At 35.6% G+C, this 22652-nt stretch overlaps 1 protein-coding gene across 1 annotated transcript in view; it reads right to left on the reverse strand.

Moving 5' to 3' along the window:
• Positions 1–5895: 5895 nt before the first annotated feature.
• The window catches only part of LOC124798641 (organic cation transporter protein-like), a 78606-nt gene continuing 61849 nt past the window's right edge, over positions 5896–22652 (reverse strand). The window contains exons 3-11 of the mRNA XM_047262139.1: positions 22065–22293; positions 21886–21989; positions 21139–21293; positions 19759–19927; positions 12555–12809; positions 12198–12412; positions 7237–7418; positions 6975–7111; positions 5896–6053 (exon numbers count right to left, since the gene is read on the reverse strand). Of these exons, the coding sequence (XP_047118095.1) occupies positions 5978–6053; positions 6975–7111; positions 7237–7418; positions 12198–12412; positions 12555–12809; positions 19759–19927; positions 21139–21293; positions 21886–21989; positions 22065–22293 (1522 nt within the window). The 3' untranslated portion in view covers positions 5896–5977. The remainder of the gene's footprint in view (positions 6054–6974; positions 7112–7236; positions 7419–12197; positions 12413–12554; positions 12810–19758; positions 19928–21138; positions 21294–21885; positions 21990–22064; positions 22294–22652) is intronic.

Here is a 22652-nt window from a genome sequence, read left to right on the forward strand (position 1 = left end):
CTGAACATCACTGTATTGTTTCAGCATGTATCCAAGTCTTTCACTAAAACTAGAAATATTGCTCTTGTCTGTGTCTCAGATTTTCTGGGGCATCATGTGAAGTCTATTCTTGGTGAAGTGTGATCTAAAAGACAAATTACACAATATACTGCTACACAGATTTAATCGGAAACATTTACTGGTGGAACCTGGTCAGTTTTCTGCACTGTTACACAAGTAAACTCAGTCTAAATAAGGGTCAACAGCCTTGCTGTGATCTATGAAACAGACAGGGTTAAACTTCGCACAGCTAAGAAGCCAATTACACTACTGGCCATTAAAATTGCTACACCAAGAAGAAATGCAGATAAACAGGTATTCATTGGACAAATATATTATATTGGAACTGACATGTGATTACATTTTCACACAATTGGGGTGCATAGATCCTGAGAAATCAGTACCCAGAACAACCATCTCTGGCCGTAATAACGGCCTTGATACACCTGGGTATTGAGTCAAACAGAGCTTGGATGGCATGTACAGGTACAGCTGCTCATGCAGCTTCAACACGATACCACAGTTCATCAAGAGTAGTGACTGGCGTATTGTGACGAGCCAGTTGTTTGGCCACCATTGACCAGACATTTTCAATTGGTGAGAGATCTGGAGAATGTGCTGGCCAGGGCAGCAGTCGAACAATTTCTGTATCCCGAAAGGCCCATACAGGACCTGCAAAATGCCATTGTGCATTATCCTGCTCAAATGTAGGGTTTCGCAGAGATCGAATTAAGGGTAGAGCAATGGGTCGTAACACATCTGAAATGTAATGTCCACTGTTCAAAGTGCCATCAATGGGAACAAGAGGTGACCGAGACGTGTAACCAATGGCACCCCATACCATCACGCCGGGTGATACACCAGTATGGCGATGACGAATACACGCTTCCAATGTGCGTTCACCGCGATGTCGCCAAACACAGATGCGACCATCGTGATGCTGTAAACAGAACCTGGATTCATCCAAAAAAATGAAGTTTTGCCATTCGTGCACCCACTTTCGTCGTTGAGTACACCATCGCAGGTGCTCCTGTCTGTGATGTAGCGTCAAGGGTAACTGCAGCCATGGTCTCTGAGCTGATAGTACAAGCTGCTGCAAATGTCGTCGAACTGTTCATGCAGATGGTTGTTGTCTTGCAAACGTCCCCATCTGTTGACTCAGGGATCGAGACGTGGCTGCATGATCCGTTACAGCCATGCGGATAAGATGCCTGTCATCTCGACTGCTAGTGATACAAGGCCGTTGGAATCGAGCATGGTGTTTAGTATTACCCTCCTGAACCCACTGATTCCATATTCTGCTAACAGTCATTGGATCTCAACCAACTCGAGCAGCAATGTCGCAATATGATCACCTGCAACCGCAGTAGGCTATAATCCGACTTTATCAAAGTCAGAAACATGATGGTACGCATTTCTCCTCCTTACACGAGGCATCACAACGACGTTTCACCAGGCAATTCCAGTCAACTGCTGTTTGTGTATGAGAAATCAGTTGGAAACTTTCCTCATGTCAGCACATTTTAGGTGTCGCCACAAGTGCCAACCTTGTGTGAATGCTCTGAAAAGCTAATCGTTTGCGAATCACAGCATCTTCTTCCTGTTTGTTAAATTTCATGTCTGTAGCACGTCATCTTCGTGGTGTAGCAATTTTAATGGCCAGTAGTGTATTAAGAGTCCTGTAGCTATATAGCAACTTTCAGAAAGATTCCAAAATCTGACCATTGGACTGGAAAATGTGCAAATGCCAATAGTTCATACACTGCCTCCATCTGTCTCTGAGATTCTGCCAATAATTTTCAAAACAGCAAAACAGGAACACTTTCACAGTCATCAGTAAGAAAAGAATCACACAAAAACCTTACACTCAAATTTCCACAGAAAGGAATATAATTTATTGGCTTCAGTGAAAACCACGAGTTCAGTCTCATTTACTAAACACCATCTACCTTGCTACTTGGCTCTGTACGTGTTGCAGAAGCCTTTTAATGGAGTTGTTACACTTGCTTTGCAATACATTGTTTTTGTTGTTGGACATAAATATCAGATTCAGCTGAACTGTGAGTTATAATGTAAAAATACAAGACACAAACAGTTTTGATGCAGACTTCACCTCCTTTTCTAGGTTTCAGAGTGGAGTTATATATTCTGGTGGGAAGATTTTCAACAAGCTCCTATCTTAACATAATGCTAAAAATTGGGAATTCCTATCAGCATAACAAAAAATTGAGAACATACCATAGCAGTCACTATTTCTACTCTACATATGTAGATTCAGAGATTCTAAAGTTCTGTTAGCTGCATAGCAAGTAGCAGTGTTCATTATAAAGCTATATGACCAGTAGCAGTGTACTGTAAATAGGTCTCAGTATTTACAAATATAAAATTTTTTTTTTTTGAAAAATACCACTGTAATCTCGTAAAATATTTAGCCACTAATAACAGCTAAACAGCAGCTTGCAGTAAAAACTAAACAGATGGGAGCTTTTTTCAAAATAGCGCCTTTCTTTCTAACATGCTTGCATAAATTTAAATATCATTCATATGAATAGCACTAAACGCAATAGTAATTTGTGAGTTTTTATGAAACAATGGAAAATCCGAGATGGAATGTAACAATACCAGAGAAGGAAAGTTGCTATTCACCATATAGTGGAGATGGTGAGTCATGATAGGCGCAATAAAAAGATTCACACAATCATAGCTTTCGGCCATTAAGACCTTTGTCAGCAGTAGACACACATACACACTTGCGTGCACACACACACTCACACAAATGCGACTTGCACACACATCTGCTGGCTGTCTCAGAGAGCTGAAACTACAGCGACTCAGCATCTCCGCTATATAGTGAGTAGCAACTTTCCTTCTCTGAGTTTTTATGGGAGATTTGTCTTTTACTGATGTATACTTTGACTCATTCTACATCCTTGAAAGTTGCAGGGAACATGATGAATGAACGAATAAATGAATGAGCGATATAGGTTTTGAACAGTCTCCACTTCATCATTTTCATTTTCTTCAATTAACAACAAAGAGCTTCTACTGTTTAAGTTACTGATGTTGGTTGAGAGAATAACACTGAGCCATTTGCCAGTATGAGATTAACTGCATGTTCTTCCACAACAAAAAACAGTGTCAACATCTCAATGTCCCTACTTATGAGAGTGATCAGTATGAGTTTAAGTGCCAAGTACACTGCTACAAAATGGTAGCTAACTGACCAAAATGACCTTGCACAATACTTGCCCTTCTATATACCAAGAATATTAAGAGATATCATCATCACTAACACCCTAAAATAATAAAATATTGTGTATTAATATAGGGCACTCATGAATTGATGCTGCTTTTTCTTATTTACCCTATGTGATTATTTGACGTAAAATCTGATATCACTGCTATCCTATTCCAAGGACGACTCAAGGAAAGTGTCTAGTTTCTAATGGCAACAGTTATAGACTTAACATATTAAATGAAGTTTAAAATTGTATTAAAAATAAATAGAAAGAAAAATAACTTGTTTACAAAAAACTGTTGATTTGGCCAAAGTTCTAAAATTAGGCCAAATTTTATTCGATATGACATCAGCCAAAAATGTGCTTCACAGATCATGATTACCCGAAGCTGTGCATGCTAACAGTATGAATGCTATTAGATGAGTGTAAGTGGTGATACATTCTACATCATCTTCCAACAAACACTGTTGTGACTTTTTGGTCTCTTTTATAAATGTATCTGTCACCATAGACAGATATCTGAAGATAAATACCTGTGTGTTACAGTGACGTGCGAAATGCTATCAGCATTACTCTGTTTTAATTTTATTACAGTAATAAGAACTTTAGATTCAACATGTCTTGCCTTCACAGTGTATTTCAGTCAGCACACGACTGAAGAACAATTAGTGACTATCCAAAATAAAATTTTCACTCTGCAGCAGAGTGTGTGCTGATATGCAACTTCCCGACAGATTAAAACTGTGTGCCAGACTGAGCTTTGAACTCGGGACCTTTGCCTTTTGCAGCAAGTGCTCTACCAACGAGCTACCCAAGCATGACTCAGAACCCCTCCTCACAGCTTTACTTCCACCAGTACCTTGTCTCCTACCTTCCAAACTTCACAGAAGCTCTCCTGCGAAACTCTAGTCTCAGTCCGGCATACAGTTGTAATCTGTCAGGAAGTTGTAACTATGTTTTGCACTACAGTTTAGTTATAAATAAGTATAAATTTCTGTATGACTGGATTCAGAAATATTTACTGCTTCTCGTCTTGAAACTTAAAACCCCACCCTATCTTTCCAGTTACAGTACATGAAGATCTGAGTTTTGACACTGAGCAATAAGTCAACAGAGGCACAGGGGTCATGATAGTCATACCATCATTACCCACACAGATTATGCACTCTGATGAATGAACAACCTCACTATGTTTGTCATATTAGCTTTTCACTGTCCTTCATGACGAAAGTGCAGTCTATGCATGACCCATTATGTTAATACTATGCCAACTACAGTTTGTCATTCACATTTTTGTATCAGTTCCAATACAACATACCAATATTGTTATTTGTTGAAAAGATACAGCTTCCCTATGAATAATGGGTGGAATTACTTGTGGTTACATTGTTACTTATTAAGAAAGAAAATTCTGTCACACTTTAGAAAACCCAACTAAAGAATGCATCAGGTTAAGATAGGTATCCATGTAATTATACAAAATTAAAAAACTGAATACCAAACAACAATTTTGTGTTAAGAAAAAAAATGAATTTATTTCCAAATAATTTTCAGTTTTTTAGTCAAGAGTGTTATATTTGATATTCCACATAGTTGGTTTTTCCTACCCAAAATATAGGAAGTTTGGATAAATGGAACTACCAGACACAGGATCTAATTGTTCTGGAAGTGGTGATTACTTATTGAGAGAAAAAAATATGGGAATAGTTTAACAAAACATAAGATATGCAGTGACAGGAAGAAATCACTCATATCCTAGTATCAGGAAAGACACAAGAGGCACATATAATGAGCTGTATGATTATAAAAGTGATTCCTTGGTGGCAGTTAATATGCATGTTGCACTCAACAGTAGTAAGAACAGTAGATTCAACTTATGTTGCCTTTTTGTTTCCCTAAGCCATCTGCAGTAGTTCAAGTTATCATGATTAATAAAGTTCCCTTCTCCATTGATATGTATTGTTAGTTGCCGTTTTCAGTGTTCATGTAACCAGTATCATATATGCTGTTGCTTGACGGCTCAAAGGGCAAATGTCATTCAGCCCATGTAAAGTTATAAGCCTGTACGGGATGGTTAGCAGCCATGTGGAGGATTCAATTCCATCTTGATATTAAAAGTTTTCTATCACTTAAACTGATATTCATTTTTGTAAATACTGGTACTCCCTGTAGCACAGTTTTGATTCCATATTAATCTTTAGGTCTCTGTATAACTGGTTATAAGGGCTAGTTCACAGTATGCAAGAAAACAAAGAAACCACACCTGTAATGTGCTGTAATGCTCTGTCCCATTTCTTAATTCATATTTGTTTAAATATATTATCTTGAAGAAAAGCAATTTGAATATCTGTATCACACCACACTTGTTTAGAGTTTTGTCCCATTTGTGTGTCTGATGTACACATGCAGAAATCAACCTAGTATTTGCTGGCATGTATTTAAAAAACAGTGAATCAAAAACACATGGCCACAGAGCCATACCATCCTAGATAAGTCACATCCTAGTAAGTAAATTGGATCATATAGCTGCAGAACCAGAAATGAGGGATTATAGCACAAATAAAAGTTTTATTATGCAGTAGCTTAATAAAATCACATAAACAGTTATTAACAACATTGAATACAAAATGGAAATGTATATTTAATTTCTCAACATCCACTAAAAACTGGTAACAAATTCACATTCATTTTTTTTCCTTTCAGCTGTCAATTTTAATTGGAGTTCTTGATTCACTCATAACAACACCATTATTTTCTTCTGCTCTGTGGAAGTCCCTGCAAAGCAAAACAAACATACACTAAGAGGTCAATACTGCTTGTACAAATTACCACATAAAGTTATTTTACTGCAGTGATAAAAATGCTCAGAACACCCATGGTCTCCAACTTACAATATATTAAAATATTCCTACAATATCTATAACTAGAGAAATAAATTTTATGATCTCTGTGATATTAAATTTATGTTTATTTGTTTATTATTTAACATTGACTGTTTTGCATGTACTGTATTTTTAACAGCAGTTTTGAGATGCTGAGTAAGGCTTCTGTAAAAAACACTGCCAGTCAAACTTGGTCAGCAACATAGGGCACCTTATTCTTAATCTTCATTTAGAAAACTATGATACGTTCCACAGATTTTTTTCCAAACTGTAACTATACCATGTTCTGTGAAACTGAGCTTGCAACTGGGCAAAAACTGCTTACAACTAATGTCAGAAATGGGAAAGTTAATGATTGTCACCTTTTAGCTGGCCTGTACAATTAATTCATTAATCTGCTCTAAGTTTAACTGTTCTAAGTCTTAATTGGAATAACCAGATGAAGATATGACTCTCATTCTTGTTGAATATGAGTTACATGTTTTAACCACTACTCCAACTATTTGTTGTAGAGAGAGAAGACAACTATCCTAGTAATAGCACAATTAAATTGCATGTTTTATGCCTTATATATAAGAACAGTACATAATACATGGCTCAAGAAAGTAAGTAAAGTGTGTTCAGCTATAACATCAGTAATCAGAACATCAACAGTAGTTGATGGACTACATCTTGGTATTACATTGCTCTGCATACAGATCAACTTGTTATTTTCAATGCAACTTTCTAATGTTGCCTCTTCTTTTCCTTAGAATGGTCTTTCATCAACTATTAGAAACCTTAAGTTTTGGATTGTCCACAACATTTAACTCACCGACCAAATCTCTCTCCCTCCTCTATGGTGTCTGGCAGTTTCCTTCCCATTGTTTCTGGGAGAACTAGAGCCATCAAACCTCCCATCAGTGCCAAAGAACCAAATATTAGCAATGGAAAAGGTTGCCAGTACTCAGCCTGTCGCAGAAACAATTTATATTATTTCAAAAAATACATGAAAATGTTTTCAGATGTAAATGATTCTTTATTTTCCAAACATTTTAAACAAATTTGCTTAATTGTACAACAGCTGAATTACATACTAGAAGATTGATGTACGGTGCTGATATGCCTCCTACTCGGGCACATGTTGAACTAGCCCCAAGTGCGACATTGCGTATTACTGTTGGAAACTGCTCAGTAGAAAAGACATAGACTGTGCCATAAGATGCTGTAATGGCCAATTTTCCAGTCATAGCCAGCAGGATCATCAACCAAGACATTCCTGTAAGAGAGAGTTTTTAAGTACATTTTTTATTCAAGCAAATGGACATATCTTAGTTATACTATTAGGCATCCCTTGAAGAATATTTATCACACACATGCACACACAACAAAAAATTATTTTGTTCACTCTTTTGTTCACGTGAATATATTTGTTAACACTAATAATTAGTACTGCACATTGGGGTATGCATATGAACTAAACATAATGCTAGCTTATGAGTTTCAGTTCCAAACAAAATCTTATATTGTCCCTTAAACCTTCTTACATGCAAATAAAAACCAAACAAGAATAGCCTGGCCAAATACAAAGCACACAAGAAGGAAGAAAATTAGAAACAATGCATTTTCTTCCCCAGAGTAATAAAATTATGGAAACAATATTTATTTTGTTTTACTCATATAAATAATTAGAGTCAAAAGAGGTGGCATGCCAATGGTTGTAAAAAAGGAAACAAGAAGAGAAACACAGTGGAGATCTGATTGGTCATGAAATTTAAAATTTTTGGCGTCTATTTGTACATTTTCTCAGGGTCTCACTTTTCTTGGAAGTTTATGCTTCTTGGTTTACTGTGCTGCATCTCTGACTATTCACACATTTCAAATAGTTTGCCAATAGTTGCATTTGTTGCAATGTGTCCTATTATGCTCTTAGTTATTGTTATTATTATTATTATTATTATTATTATTATTACTGATTAGTGTTTATTGAACTATTTCTCAACTCCCCCCCCCCCCCCTCTCCCCAAAAAAACAACAACAAAAGTGCTGGCAGCAGTCTTACATGTCCTATCAGCTGCTTATTGCTCATCTCAGATGTTTCGTAACCTATCTGTTATTCCATTCAGCTGCTTTTAAGAAATCCATATCCTTCATTGTTTTTCTGTTTTCCGTTCAATGGGGAATTTTTCATTCTCTCTCTTGTTGCTGTTTATTTACTCCTTTCAAATGTTATAATATAGTCTTGATACCTCTCTTTATTTACACAAGGCACTAATGCTACTTAGGCCAACATCAAAATATCAAAATTATAAACTAAATTCAGATTATGCTGAGCGATTGAGAGTTAGCCAGGAAGGGAACAGGAACAACTTATAGAAAAGGGCTTGATAATTGCTTTTCGTTTTAATGATGATCAAATTAAAAGCGCTGGTTGTCTTTATTGTCAATATATTGAAACATTAGCTTTATAAGTTTGGAATATCAGAGTACAAATTTATTTATTTATGTATTTTTCTTTTTATACCACAGTCACAATGGACAACAGTATTACTGTGGACTGTGAGTTGAAATGGAAACAGCATATTAATTCCATATGCAAGTAACTCAACTGTGCCACATTCATAACAAAGCAATTATTGCAACATACAGACAATTAGCTTCTGTGGACAATATACCGCGGACTCTATGAACCATGCAACACACTTGCAACACATGAAGGAAGAATGAGATACAAAGCATACCCCACTGACTGACAGTCCTTGAAAAAGGACCTCAGGACTCTGTTACCATAAAAAGTCTGCCTAAAACATGGATGACAGTATACATGACACTTACTTTACAAAGAAACTAAAAGACTATCTGGTGAAAAAATAATTTTAGAGTATTAAAGACAGCCCATTAACTTAAAATTGCATTTATTGATATTTATAATGAATAATGCTTGATAGTGTAACCAAAATTATTACTCCATAGAAAATAAGTGGCAATGTATGTTTTCTGTTTTTACTGTGTATATTCACTATGCACAGTGTCATCCTACAGGATCAAATAAAATTCAGTTCAATATCAGAAACTACAAATTGTATCTAGGAATTAAAACTGGGACCGATGACCACGCTGTCTGGTCTCCTTCCCCAAAACCAACCAATTAAAACTGGAGTGAAACATGTCTAGGTCAAAAAACAAAATCATGTTTTGCTCAAGGCAAACCCCACCCAATAACATATGTTATTGTTGAAGCAAACACAGACAAAAGAGCTTCAACCTCAAGGTGAAGAAACATCTATCACAAACCAAAGATGATTGATTGATTTCTTTATTAATCCATGTAACAATTTACATTGTGTGGATTTCGTCAGCAAAATCATATACAATACAATATACCTACAATTATACACATAAAATTAGTATTTACACACATTTTTGAGGTATCTTAAATTAGTTTTATATCCTTGTGTAATTTGTAATTTTCTTATAGTGCTGTACAATTTTTGATTACATGTCATAATTATTTCCTCATGTATTACAATGCAGGCTACTTTAATTACACTACATGTTTTAATTCAGATAGTCCGTTACTGCGTAATAACTTTTATTTAATAAAAAAAATTTTAGTTTTGTTTTGAACTGTCCGATTGTGTCAATATCTCTTATTTTTGGGGGTAATTTATTATATAATTTAACAGCATTGTACAACAAGCTCTGCTGAGTTTTAACTTTATTTTTCCTCTCTAGATGCAGATTTAATTGGTTTCTAGTTTCATAGCTGTGTACTAATGAATTTTTCATATAGCAGTCAATATTTTTTTTTTACATACATAACACTTTGAAAAATGTATTCACAGGGGACAGTTAGGATTTCCAGCTTTTGGAAATGTTCAAGGTAGTGAGCCCTACTGCCACTCTTGGTTATTATACGAATTGCTCTTTTTTGTAATTTGAAAACTATTTGAATATTTTTACTGTTGACTCCCCAAAATATTATTCCATAGGTAATAACAGAGTGGATATAAGAAAAATATACAGATCTGACACATGTAGTATCACAAACTGCAGTCAGAATTCTCAGAGCATAGCATGCTGTAGCGATTCTGTTACTAAGTATTTTAATGTGTTCTTCCCACTTTAACTGACTGTCAACATGCATACCAAGAAATTTTGTGTAGTCTACACATTCTATAGTTTCATTGTTTAACTTAAAGTTGTTAAAGTGTGGTTTTTTGCAGACATGGAAGTTAACAGCATTTGTTTTTTTTAAGATTTAGTGTTAGTTTATTATTGGATGCCCACTCACGTACACTGTTTAGTGTTTGTTCGGCTTTTTCTTTTAGTGCATCTGGTGATTTGTCACTGATTAGAACATTTGAGTCATCTGCAAACAATATTGTTTGTCCATGCTTGATGCTCTGTGGGATGTCGTTTATGTAAATGAGGAATAGTACTGGGCCAAGGACACTACCCTGTGGGACACCTATATTTACATAATTTGGGTCTGAAGTATACTTTACAATATAGTTTGAGCAACTTGAAATATGATACTGTTTAATAAAAGAGATATGGATCACAGCCTACTTGCTGCTGGAAGACATTTCTTTAATACACTCCAAAATACCATTAAGTAATTCCATGGAAATCTTAAAGTTACTAATTAAAAGATATTTATACTCAGTTAAAGACCTCTGAAATCCATTATTTTGGGGTCTCTCTCTCTCTCTCTCTCTCTCTCTCTCTCTCTCTCTCTCTCTTTCTCTCTCTCTGCGTGTGTGTGTGTGTGTGTGTGTGTGAGAGAGAGAGAGAGTGTGTGTGTATGTATGCATGCATTTCAAGAATATTATTGATAGTAAATATTCATTTAGAGATATTTGAACTATCTTATGTATGTGCTTTTATTGTATATGCCCTTTATATTTGTGGTGTGATTTTACTGATGCACATAAAAGGAAAATGTCCAACTGCAAACTTATTATGGGAAAATAAAGATTATTACTATTTTCATTACTATTATCAACAAAATCTGTTCAAACACCATATAACAGCCAAAATGATTTTTAGTAGACTTATACTGAAGACCCTGAAGGCAAATTGGTGTTCTTGAAAGAAATAAAGAAATGACAAAGATCCTGTAATTACTGAAGAGCTTGAAAACAAAAATTCCACATCTTTCGTAATTCTTCCTTCTATAACACAAAAATAAATGTGAAAGGAAGGCAAATTTTGAAAAAAGAGCACGTTGGGAGAGAGTAGGGAATGGGAAAAACATAAATGATAATTTTAAGTTTAAGGATGTCATGGGTATAGAAGCTACACCATTCACATTGGCCTCAAGAAGCTATAGTATTTGTCAATAAAATGGTAATAGCTTTCCATTTCACTGACTAATTTTTCTATAGTTTTACATCTTCAGAACAGGGAAGTGCTAAAATTTACATGCAAACATTAAATGTGAACTGTTTTCTCAAGTAACTATAAAGTTCTGTCTTCAAATATAACTATTAGCATTTAAATTGTGTTGTTATTTGCAATTTACGACTCAGATTTTAAACTGAAATCCAAACAATTGGAAATTTGAAATTTATAAACTGAATTGTCCACATTCTCTCTCTCTTTCTCAGAACTGATGTCATGTATTCAATGTATTAAAAAGTATATAACTGATTAAAATAGACCAATAAAAGATGATGACAATGATGAAAGCATTTATTTAGTCATGTAACAACCAACATCCTATTTAAATTGGGTGCAAGTGTTATACTTATTTTTTGAAGCATAGAAATAAAGCAAGAAAATAGATGGCAGTAGAACAAAAAGGATCTACAATGTATTTCATAATCAAAATGAAATGAACATGTACTTGTAGCCTGCAAAAAGCCGTATTTACAAAATAATTTGGGATGTGAATATAAAATGACTCGCTCCACATCATCACAATGTGTTACACAAATGATCCATAGAATTTGAAACTAACTAACTAATTTCATAACCAAGTTACCTGTAAAAATCATAAATTCAAAAACACCCTATTTTTAATTATTTCAGTTTTATAATTTATATAACTTACTTGATGGAACTGCAATTGTGAGCAACAGAGCAAGACCTCCAGTGAGCATGCAGCCACACAGTATGGTTTTGCGGCCCCATCTGTTCAATGTCAAAAGTAAAAAGGTATATGCAGGAACTTCAACAGCTCCTGATATGAAAAAATTGAGATAGTCATTGCCTCCCAAGTTAGATGTATTCCAGGACAGGCCATAGTAAGTGCCACTGTTAACAAACCTTCAAAAGGACATCCTATGTTTAAATCCACTAACTTAAATGTTACATAAAGAGAATTAGCAACAATAACAGAATGTACATAAGAATTGACAGTTTATTCACTAGATTTATGTGTCTAGGTTGTATTTTAAAATATTGTTACCAGTTGAAAAAAATATTCAGAGTCTTTCTTCGCAAGTTGGGATACAAAAATAAATCCAAAATGGAAGGCTTCCTTTCATGCTGGCTTTCATCATAATGGTCGTTTGCGCAAGACAAGGCATTAGAGTCAAGCAAATCCTTCAAGATTTCTTCTGGGATCTTAACTTTGTTTTCTTCAGCTGCTTTCATTAGTAATTGCTCAGCCTCAGCACAACGACCTTTCACAAGTAACCACCGCACTGACTCCGGGATGAACCTAAAATGTCCCACAAGTTTTAAAACTTGTTGCAGATTATAGTAAAACTGTAAAGTCACTATCAAATGGCCAAGTTTAAAGAATGCCACAGCATTTATTTAAAAATAAAAAATGATAAACATATGTTATAAGCAGTCTAAAAAACATTCATATAGCTTCTAGCAGATCGTAAAGCTTTCATACAAACTCATATTATATGCAGTACATTATTTTGCACAAATCTATGGCCCTCTTGTAGAGAGCTTGCTCTGGACTTTGAGGAATTACATAGTGTCTGCTCTGGAAAACTCATGATTTTTAGCATTACATAGAACTTTTATGAGAAATTCCAGTACCTCAAAGTTCTCCAAAGAACTGATAGTATGTAAATAGCACAAATTCTTCAGTATTTCACTATATAACAATGAGGTGCAGAATGTGTGTATTGCCACCATTTCCATTCAGTGATCTCTTTTGAGTTCAGCTCACAAGTTTGACACACTGATTACTAACAGCTCACTATTATGTGAAGTTTGAAACTTTTACTGTGTAAGATTGTTTCATTAGCCCAGTCAATGGAGATCAAAATAAGTCAAATAGGAGAAAAATCCATGTAGTTACAAATTTATGTACATTGATAGGAGGGAGGACCATGAACAAAATACAAAAAATTCTGACCACTGGGAAGTGGAGGTTCCCTGCTGTTTTGGGGTGGCACTATGTGGGGCCGAAGTATGCCACTGGTGGTCATGGAAGGTGCCATAATGGCTATACAATATGTGAATGCCATCCTCCGACAAACAGTGCAACCATATTGGTGGCATAATGGTGAGGCATTTGTCTTGATGAATGAAAATTCATGCATCCATCGTGCACGTCTTGTGGATGACATCCTTCAGCATAACGACATTGCTCGACTAGAGTGGACAGCATGTTCTCCAGATATGAAGCCTATCGAACTTGCCTGGGATAGAATGAAAAGGTCTGTTTATGGATGATGTGATCCACCAACCACTCTGAGGGATCTACACCTGGGACAATATGGACCAACAGTGCCTTGATGAACTCATGGACAGTATGCTGCGATGAATAAAGGCATGCGTCAATGCATGAGAATGTGCTACTGGGTATCAGAGGTACTGGTGTATGCCAAAATATGGACCACCAACTCTGAAGATCTCGTTGTATGGTGTTACAACATGCAATGTGTGGTTTACATGGGCAATAAAGAGGCCAGAAATGATGTTTATGTTGATCCAGGATTGACAGAGTACATTGAAAAAGTTCAAAGAAGGACAGCATGTCTTGTGTTATCGCAAAATATGGGAGAGAGTGTCACTGAAATGATACAGGATTTGGGCTGAGCATCATTAAAGCAAAGGTGTTTTTCATTGCTATGGAATCTTCTCATGAAATTCCAATCACCAACCTTCTCCTCCGAATGCAAAAATATTTTTTTGACACTGACCTGCATAGGGAGAAATGATCACCATGATAAAATAAGGGAAATCAGAGCTCGTATGGAAAGATATAGGTGTTCGTTGTTTCTGCATGCTATACGAGATTGGAATAACAGAGAATTGTGAAGGTGGTTCGATGAACCCTCTGCCATGCACTTAAATGTGATTTGCAGAGTATCCATGTAGATATAGATGTAGATGTATTCCAGTTTTCTGTACAGGTTCTGAAACCCTCAGAACCAAGGTGATGCAAAACATTGTTTAATGTATGTATATACAGGCTAGGTAATGTCATTATGCTGAGACTTTTTAAATGGTTTCTGCAGGACTTTCTGTGTAGTACTTCTACTAAATATATAATTGTCTTCTTCTGCCATCAGAAAATACATTTAGCTCCTGGGGATTTGCTTCAGAGCAATATCACATACAGCAGACGAGAATGGAAGAAAGCAAAATATGACCAGAGCAACAACTGTTTGCTCATACTGTTTCTTAATTTATACAATAAAGAAGTATGCAAGCCAGTTTGTGGCACAGATAATTTGCGCAGTCTTCACAAGAGAGTTTTTGGTCTATGAATACTCCAAGTAGTTTTACTGTTTAATTTTCATTTTTGGATACCTTCAGATTAAATATTATTTCTTCTGTTTTTATTTGGTATCTACACAGCTAATTGGCATCACACCAGTAATTAGTCATTTGCATCATTTCCCTGTTGTTAGCTAGTGCACTTTGTAAATTCTACCCATGGTTATTAATGTCTTGTCATTAGCATACAGAATATTCTTACATTCTATATAATTTGAAAAGTCATTATTGTAGAAAATAAACAGGAAAGGCCTAAGAATAGAGTCTTATTATAGTCCTCTTTTTTATTGGGAGTATTCCTGATCTCTGCTTATTTGGATACACAAGCTGTAACCTATTGCTTGAATAAGATTTGAATAAACTGAGTGAGTTTCCTTCTATGCCATAATATTCTAACTTTTTGAGGATTATGTCATACGACACTAAGTCAAATGATTTGCTTAAACCAATAAGCGTTCCAGACATAGATAGCCTTATCTCATAACCTTCATAAACATTATTCACCAAAGCTTCAACTGCTCTTACAGTGATGGATGAGACCTGAATCTGAACTGCTGCTCATTTAAAAGTTTGTTCCTTTGCTGTATATCTGTTTATGCATGCAACTTTCTATTACCTTGGATATGACTGGTACTACTGTAATGGATCTGTAGTTGTTTGGGAGGCTTCTATCACCTTTTTTGTGCACAGGTAATGTAACTGTGAGCTTAAGACATTATGGGAAAACTCCTTCATCTATTGCTTTGTTAGATAGTGAAAGAAGTGGAATTTTTATTTTCTTTGCTATACAGTTTATTAAGTAATCATTGAGTCCAAAATAGTCTTCTGTTTTGGAATTGCTTAGTTTGTGTATCGATTTATGAATGCTGTTTAAAGTGATTAGGGTCTATGTAAATTTCTGACTTGTTTGTTTTACAAGAGTTAGCAGGGCTTCTGCACATAATGTACAGTTGCTGAGTGGAGTGGTAGTGCTGGCAATATTTACAAAATATTCATTGAATGTACCACAGTCAATGGCCATACCATTTTCTTTATTGATATCATTAACTTTCCTTTTAATGACATTCCAGGCTGTTTTACATTTATTTTTGTAATTTAAAGTGTACTCATCATTTGCGCTGCATTAGCATTTTTTTATTTTGGATGTATAGAGTTTTCTCATATTTGTGTTATTTTCCTTGTCCCAGTCACTTTTATGAGACTCACCTTTTACAATTAATGGTAGTATCCTGAGTTTGTCAAGTTGTGGAATGTACCACTTGTCGATATGATTCTGCTTATGTTTGATGCCAGTGCAATGTCTTTTGATTACAGCAGGGCATGTCTTTTCCACTACGGACTTAACCTCTGGTAGGAACATTAGAAAAACATTTGTCAATCCTTTTTTAATATCACCCACAATTATAATCTTATGCTGTCTGTATTTGGACAACTGCAATATTAAAGTATTCATTTTTTTCTATAAATACTATAAATACTTGCGAGACCGGGCAAGCAGGTGAATATGGCCTTGGAGTGGTCACACCAGAAATTATGACAGTTCTTTGAAGCAGCTGCCTTGCAGGTTGAAGATCTGCCACCCCCAGTCCCTTGCCTGAGCCTGATTGGATGGTGGCTAATGGCCTCACCCAGCTGTTACTGAAGCATTTTCCAGCACTGACTGACTCAACACTCACAACAGAGAGGCATTGCCATTCTACTCTCCATCACATCAAAACTATGCCAGTGGTTAATGGGGTTAGTGGACCTCATCACCTGCTTCCAGAAAAGCTGCATGCTGCTCAGCAGTAGTTTGGTAAGATGATTAATGATGATTCTGTTTCTCTCTCTAAGAGTGCTTGGACTTCTCCCTTAGAGATGGCTAGAAAAAAAGATGGAAACTGGAGGCTCTGTGAGGATTAAGAGCTTTGAAATCTTATACAATCACTGATAGGTACGCTGGCATTAATATATTGGATTTTACCAGTAACTTTACTGATGTTGTCAAAACTAAGGCTCTTGACAGGTTCCTGTGGCCCTGAAAGACAAAATTAAGACTCCTATTACTACACCTTTTGGGTTATTCAAACACAATATTATGCCTTTTGGACTGTGTACTGCAGCCCAAACATAGAAATGGTTTGTGCATGAAGTTCTTCAGGGTTTTCCACTCACTTTTCGCTATGTCAATAAAATTTTAATTTTCTCTGCTACTCATGAGGACCATTTGAAACATTCAGTGCTCTGAAGGTTGGAGGACTGTGGTGTCATGATTAATGTTGATTAGTGTATTTTCATGAAGAAAGAGGTTCCTTTCTTAGGCTACAAGATGCCTAACATGGGCATCTCTCCTATGCCTGATAAGGTTCCTGATATTCAAAACATACCTCTTCCTGAGACTTTCGAAGGACTCCACCATTTCTTAGGCATGTTAAACTATTATTGCAAACACCATCACATGCTGGCTGAAGAATAAGAGCCTCTTTACAGCCTCCTAAAAGGAAAGAACACTCCTGCAACAGAAAGATTTCTTGGAATGATAGGGCTGCTAAAGCTATTTAGGAACTCAAAATAAAACTTGCTCAGGTTTCTTAAATGGCTCATCCCATTGCTTATGCTCCTACTGCTCTTTTTTGTTGCTGTGAGTCACATCACTGTGGTCACTATATTGCAACAATGTACTTCTCAAGAATGGCAACATCTGGTTTTCTTCTCTAAAAATTTGTCAAAACAGCAATAATCTTCGGGTGCTTTTGATAGAGAGCTGCTAGCCATTTTTCTTTCTGTAAAACATTTTCATTCTTGGCTTGATAACTAGACTTACTATATACACTGACCACAAACAACTGACTTACTTTTTCAAAAATGTCACACAATTAAATTTTCCACAACATGTTTACCAAATTGATTTCATAGCTAAATTTTTTACAGATGTTCAGCACCTTTCTGGGCAGGACAATGTGGTACAGATTGTTTGTCCCACAACTGTGTAGCGAATACTGTTACTGACTGGGTAAAAGTGGCTGCATACCAGAACATGACCCACACCTCCTCAAACTGCAGCTGCATCCGAAATCAACAGGTTTATATCTGAAATGCCTAGACCTGGATGGTTCTGCAAATGGTAATGGATGCGGTATTTCTGGGCTAAAAATACATCCATTTACCCCTGTAAAGTGGTACCTAATTGTTTTTCTTCATTTCACTCTTTGGGTCACCCAGGGGTAAGAGTGACTGTGCATTTAATTACAGGTGAAGTTGTCTGGCCTGTGTTATGGAAGTGTTGCAGCAGTTTGGTGAAGAAATGCATCAAATGCAAAGTTAATAGACATATGGTTGCTCTTGTTGCTGGTTTTCCCACCCTTTCCAGGAGATTTTCTGGATTGCACGTCAACATTGTTGCCCCCTTTCCCCCTTCTGAAGGTATGGTTTCTTGGTCCCAATGATCGACCAATGTAATCACTGGCTAGAGGCTGTATCTGTACAGGATATTTATATTGCTCACATTTTGGTATCTGTGTGGTTTGCCCATTTTGGAAACCTGAAGATCATTAGTTCAGTTAGGGGACATGAATCTGAATGCCAGTTGTTCACAGAGCTATTGCATATTTATGGTTGCAAGACTATTGTTACTATGAGCTAAGCTGCCATCACTCCAGTAATGGGATGATAGAGCATAAACACCAGACCTTAAAGACAGATCTAGCATTCATCCCAGAATATTGGGGCTTGGCATTGCCTTTCATTTTATTGGGATTGCGTACTAGTATTATGGAGGATATGTAACGTTACCCAGCACAGCTGGTTTTTGATGAATCAATAAAGGTGGCTGATGATATTTTTTGCTATCTAAACTCCTTCAATTGCAGTCAGGGGAACTGGCTGATTTTTTAAACAAACTAAAAAAAACTTATGCAAAGTCTGATTCCGAAAAACACTACTAGACATGTGACTAAATGTTTTTTTTATGCGAGGTATCGAAGACATGCCACACAATGATGCTACCAGAGAACCCCTTAACCCACACTATTATGGCCGTTTCAATATACTACAGCATGACAACAAGGTATTTATGATCAACAGAAATGATAAACCAAATGCCGTCTCAATCGATCACTTAAAGCCACCCTATTGTGATAGCAATTTAGGAACTGTTTTCATGTCAAACAAGGACAGCAGTAGTATGCTTGCAACTCACTCAAATGTAAATACAGGGTTATTCTAAATGATGAACCCATTTTCAAAACTTCACATTTATTCAAGTATAAATCCAATATGAACAAGCTTTACACCAATGAAAGGAGGAAGTTTCAAAGTTTTTTTCATAATGTTTGATATCAATTTGCTGATTATTTATTACTCAGAAACATGATAAATGTTATAAATGTTCAATGTGGCCACCGTAGGCTCCACAGTAAAACATCAATGCAGTAACCAAACTCGTCCCACACATGCAAAAGTGAATCTGCTGTTACTAAGTGCACTGCAGCAGTGATCCAGTTCCGCAGATTGTTCAGAGTGGTGAAACAGAATGACAGCCCTATTGATGAGTGAACTCTAACAGTTGCTCCTGAAACCATCACTACCCAACTACTGCTGCCCGACAAAAACTTTGAAACTTCCTCTTTTCATTGGTATAAAGCTTGTTAATTTTGGATTTGTGCTTGAATACCTACGAATAGGTCCATCATTTAGAATAACCCTGTATACTTCATGTTATTGAAATTTGTTCAGGTATAAATGTTGTATGTCAATACCCTGAAGTACCAGGGGCTCCTGGTTTCAGTTAACTCAAACTGCTGAGCATAAAAAGAACTTCTTACACATATAAAACTCAAAAAGAGAAATACTTCATTGTGCATCACTAAAGAGTGGAAATTACATTATTATTACAATTTTAAAATGACCATTACCACAAATTATATTAATAACAATCTACTTACCACCAGTAACTTAAGAACAGAAGTCCAGGCAATGAAAGTGCAATTTGCAACATTCGCCAGTCTTTGATGAAGTATGCTAGCAAAGCAGTCAACAAGTAACCTATTGTGAAGAAATACTGACAAACAACACCCGCAAACAGCCTTTTGCTTGGACCAACCATTTCCATTGCTACAGGAAGTAATGAAAATATTGATTAAAAGATTTTATATTTATGTAAAGCAACATAATATGAAATAACATGTTTAAAAAAATGTCAGTAACCATAACTATGGAAACAATGGAAAATCAACACTATAACTTACTACATCACATTTTAGAAAGCAAATGGCTGAAGAAGAAAAAGATGTAGGCAATGATAATCATGAGAACTGACTACTCCATTCTGTCAGAGCTTTTCATTAAGAACTGCAATAAATATGAAAATAAATAGTAAAAAAATTCAAAAACTATTTTTTCCACATTGTAAAAAAGTATAAAAACTAGCTATAAAAAACATGCACGGGGAAGGTGTAATACCTCATTTACCACCCACATTTTACACCAAAGCTCTCATCAAACAAAACAGTTTAAGAAGCTTAGAAATTGAAATTATAAAGGAGAGCAATATAACAAATGAGGAAGTTAATTCTCTGAGAGAATGAATAAATCTGGTAGTTGGAGCAAAGGATAATATTCCTCTCATTTTGATGTATTTTTCTATTATGTCATCACTCCTCAGCATCATTCTGGAAAGTGCATGCCAGAGGGAACTTATTATTAAACAATGTTAGAAAAGAAGATTCATGCTAATCTTACAGAAGAAATGTTAAACAGAAGACAGGCATATAAACAAGAAGTTGCACACTATAGCTAAACTTTCAAACTTTGTGTGTGTGTGTGTGTGTGTGTGTGTGTGTGTGTGTGCGAGAGAGAGAGAGAGAGAGAGAGAGAGACAGAGAGAATACTTTAATCTTGTGAGAATGTAGCTATGTGTCTGAAATGGTTCTGTGTGTGCTCTGAAGAAGAATACAAGTTTGAAAGCCAAGGTACAAAGTCAAAGTCCTTGTTTATGTACCTACTAACTGCTTACCACTTCTGCTATTTCCAGTGCAACAATCTAATACTACTGATTTCATCCATAGTTGATTATATCCCAGCCTGGTGAAGTATCCCTAGCTGAGTTACTATCTGTCATTTGCATAGTTGTATTGTTGGTAACTAGCCTTCTTCCTTTATCATTTTTATTCTTTTCAATTAGGTGCTAGCCACTCTTGATAATGGCAGAAATTTATTTCCATGGGATATTCAATAGTATATCTGTTAACAAATATGAAGTTTTTTCTGTCTTTAAAAAAAAAAGAAACTCTGTTGTATACTTCCTGGAACAAATGACAACTCACCTATAACATAAGCTACCAAGAAAACACCTGATGTTGAAGCTCCAATCAGCATCCTTGCAATCATGAAACTAATGTAATCAGGCAAAAATGCAGCTACTGTACCACAAATAACTTGTAAAACAAGTGAGATGAAGAAGATTATCTTACGCCCATACCTAAGGGAAAGTTTCATAAAACTTTTAGTTCAGCAACTAAATTTCTTGATCAATGTAATTAATATATCTACTATACCAAACAGTATGTTTGCTGTAATAACAGTATTTTTCTGTTTCACATTGCACAGTTTGCACTAACTACATTAGCAATTTTATGGATCAAGTAGATGACAGACAAAAGTTTTAAATGTCAGTTTTTGTTTAACCTTGGTCATTTATTGTACTAGTTTTTTCACAACATTTCTAATGAAATCCTCAATTATTCTACCACAGGCATAAAACCATACTAGGAGAAAGCTGTAGAAACCACATGTTTATAGAAGAAGTGACTATTTATTACTGTTATATGTCCACAAATGAACACTGAAATAAAATTCAGTACTGTAGCTGTCTTAATAACATAAAAACAACCTAAAATAACCTAAAAACTATTTCTTGTATTCATGGTTTAGGAGTTAAACAGCTCATCTATAAATTTCTGATTGACAGCTGTATTAATTTACTGGACAAAATTAAGGAAATTCACATCTACTCGATCCATTTAAGGAGAAAAAACAGTTGCTTAAACTAAATCATAACAGTGAGGTCTTACCTGTCTGAAAGTTCACCGAAGATTATTGAACCAAGTAAAACGCCTACCATGAAAAGTGCATCAGCAGTTGCTCTCAACCACGCATTTTTGCAAACCAGGTCAAACTGCCAAATAAAGTAAATTGTTATGTAATCGTAAAATTAATCAGTTAGCTGAGTCAATGTTTTCATTTGACAAACCTCAGTTACGACACTGCTTTTGTAAACTGTTGTATCATAGATCCACTTGTCACAGCCGACAGTGCAATTTGCTGGAATATTGTTTTCAAAATATTCACTTGAAAAGTTTGTATCAAATCTGTAACATGATGACCAGCTTCCTGTGCTTTCATCCCTTGGGATACTCAGGTTTAATTCTCTTTCTGACAAATTAAAGCTGGCATTGTTTTCTTCATAAGGAAGCCAACATCTAAAGGAAGAAACAAATACTAATAAAATATTTTCGTTTAATGTACAATGTCTAAAAACTTTTGTACCTACTACAGAATAGTTAATGAGTTCAAACAGATATGTACAGTGTGGTGTGTATGACAGAAATATGTGTGCTGCATCCAAATGCCACTTCTATTTTGATTACTAATTAACACGGATAATTTAAATATATTGAATCAGATGTCCCAAATAGGAACAGATATAACTTAAGCCTAGAAAGCAATGGCGGAGGTTACTTATTTGATAATGATCCAGGTAACAGATTTCCTCGCCTGAAGAATATCTTGATTAGTTGAAAAATATCTGCAGCAAGCACTCACAATATAAATTCTCACT

The sequence above is a fragment of the Schistocerca piceifrons genome, chromosome 1, assembly GCF_021461385.2.
Source record: "Schistocerca piceifrons isolate TAMUIC-IGC-003096 chromosome 1, iqSchPice1.1, whole genome shotgun sequence".
Lineage (NCBI taxonomy): Eukaryota > Metazoa > Arthropoda > Insecta > Orthoptera > Acrididae > Schistocerca > Schistocerca piceifrons.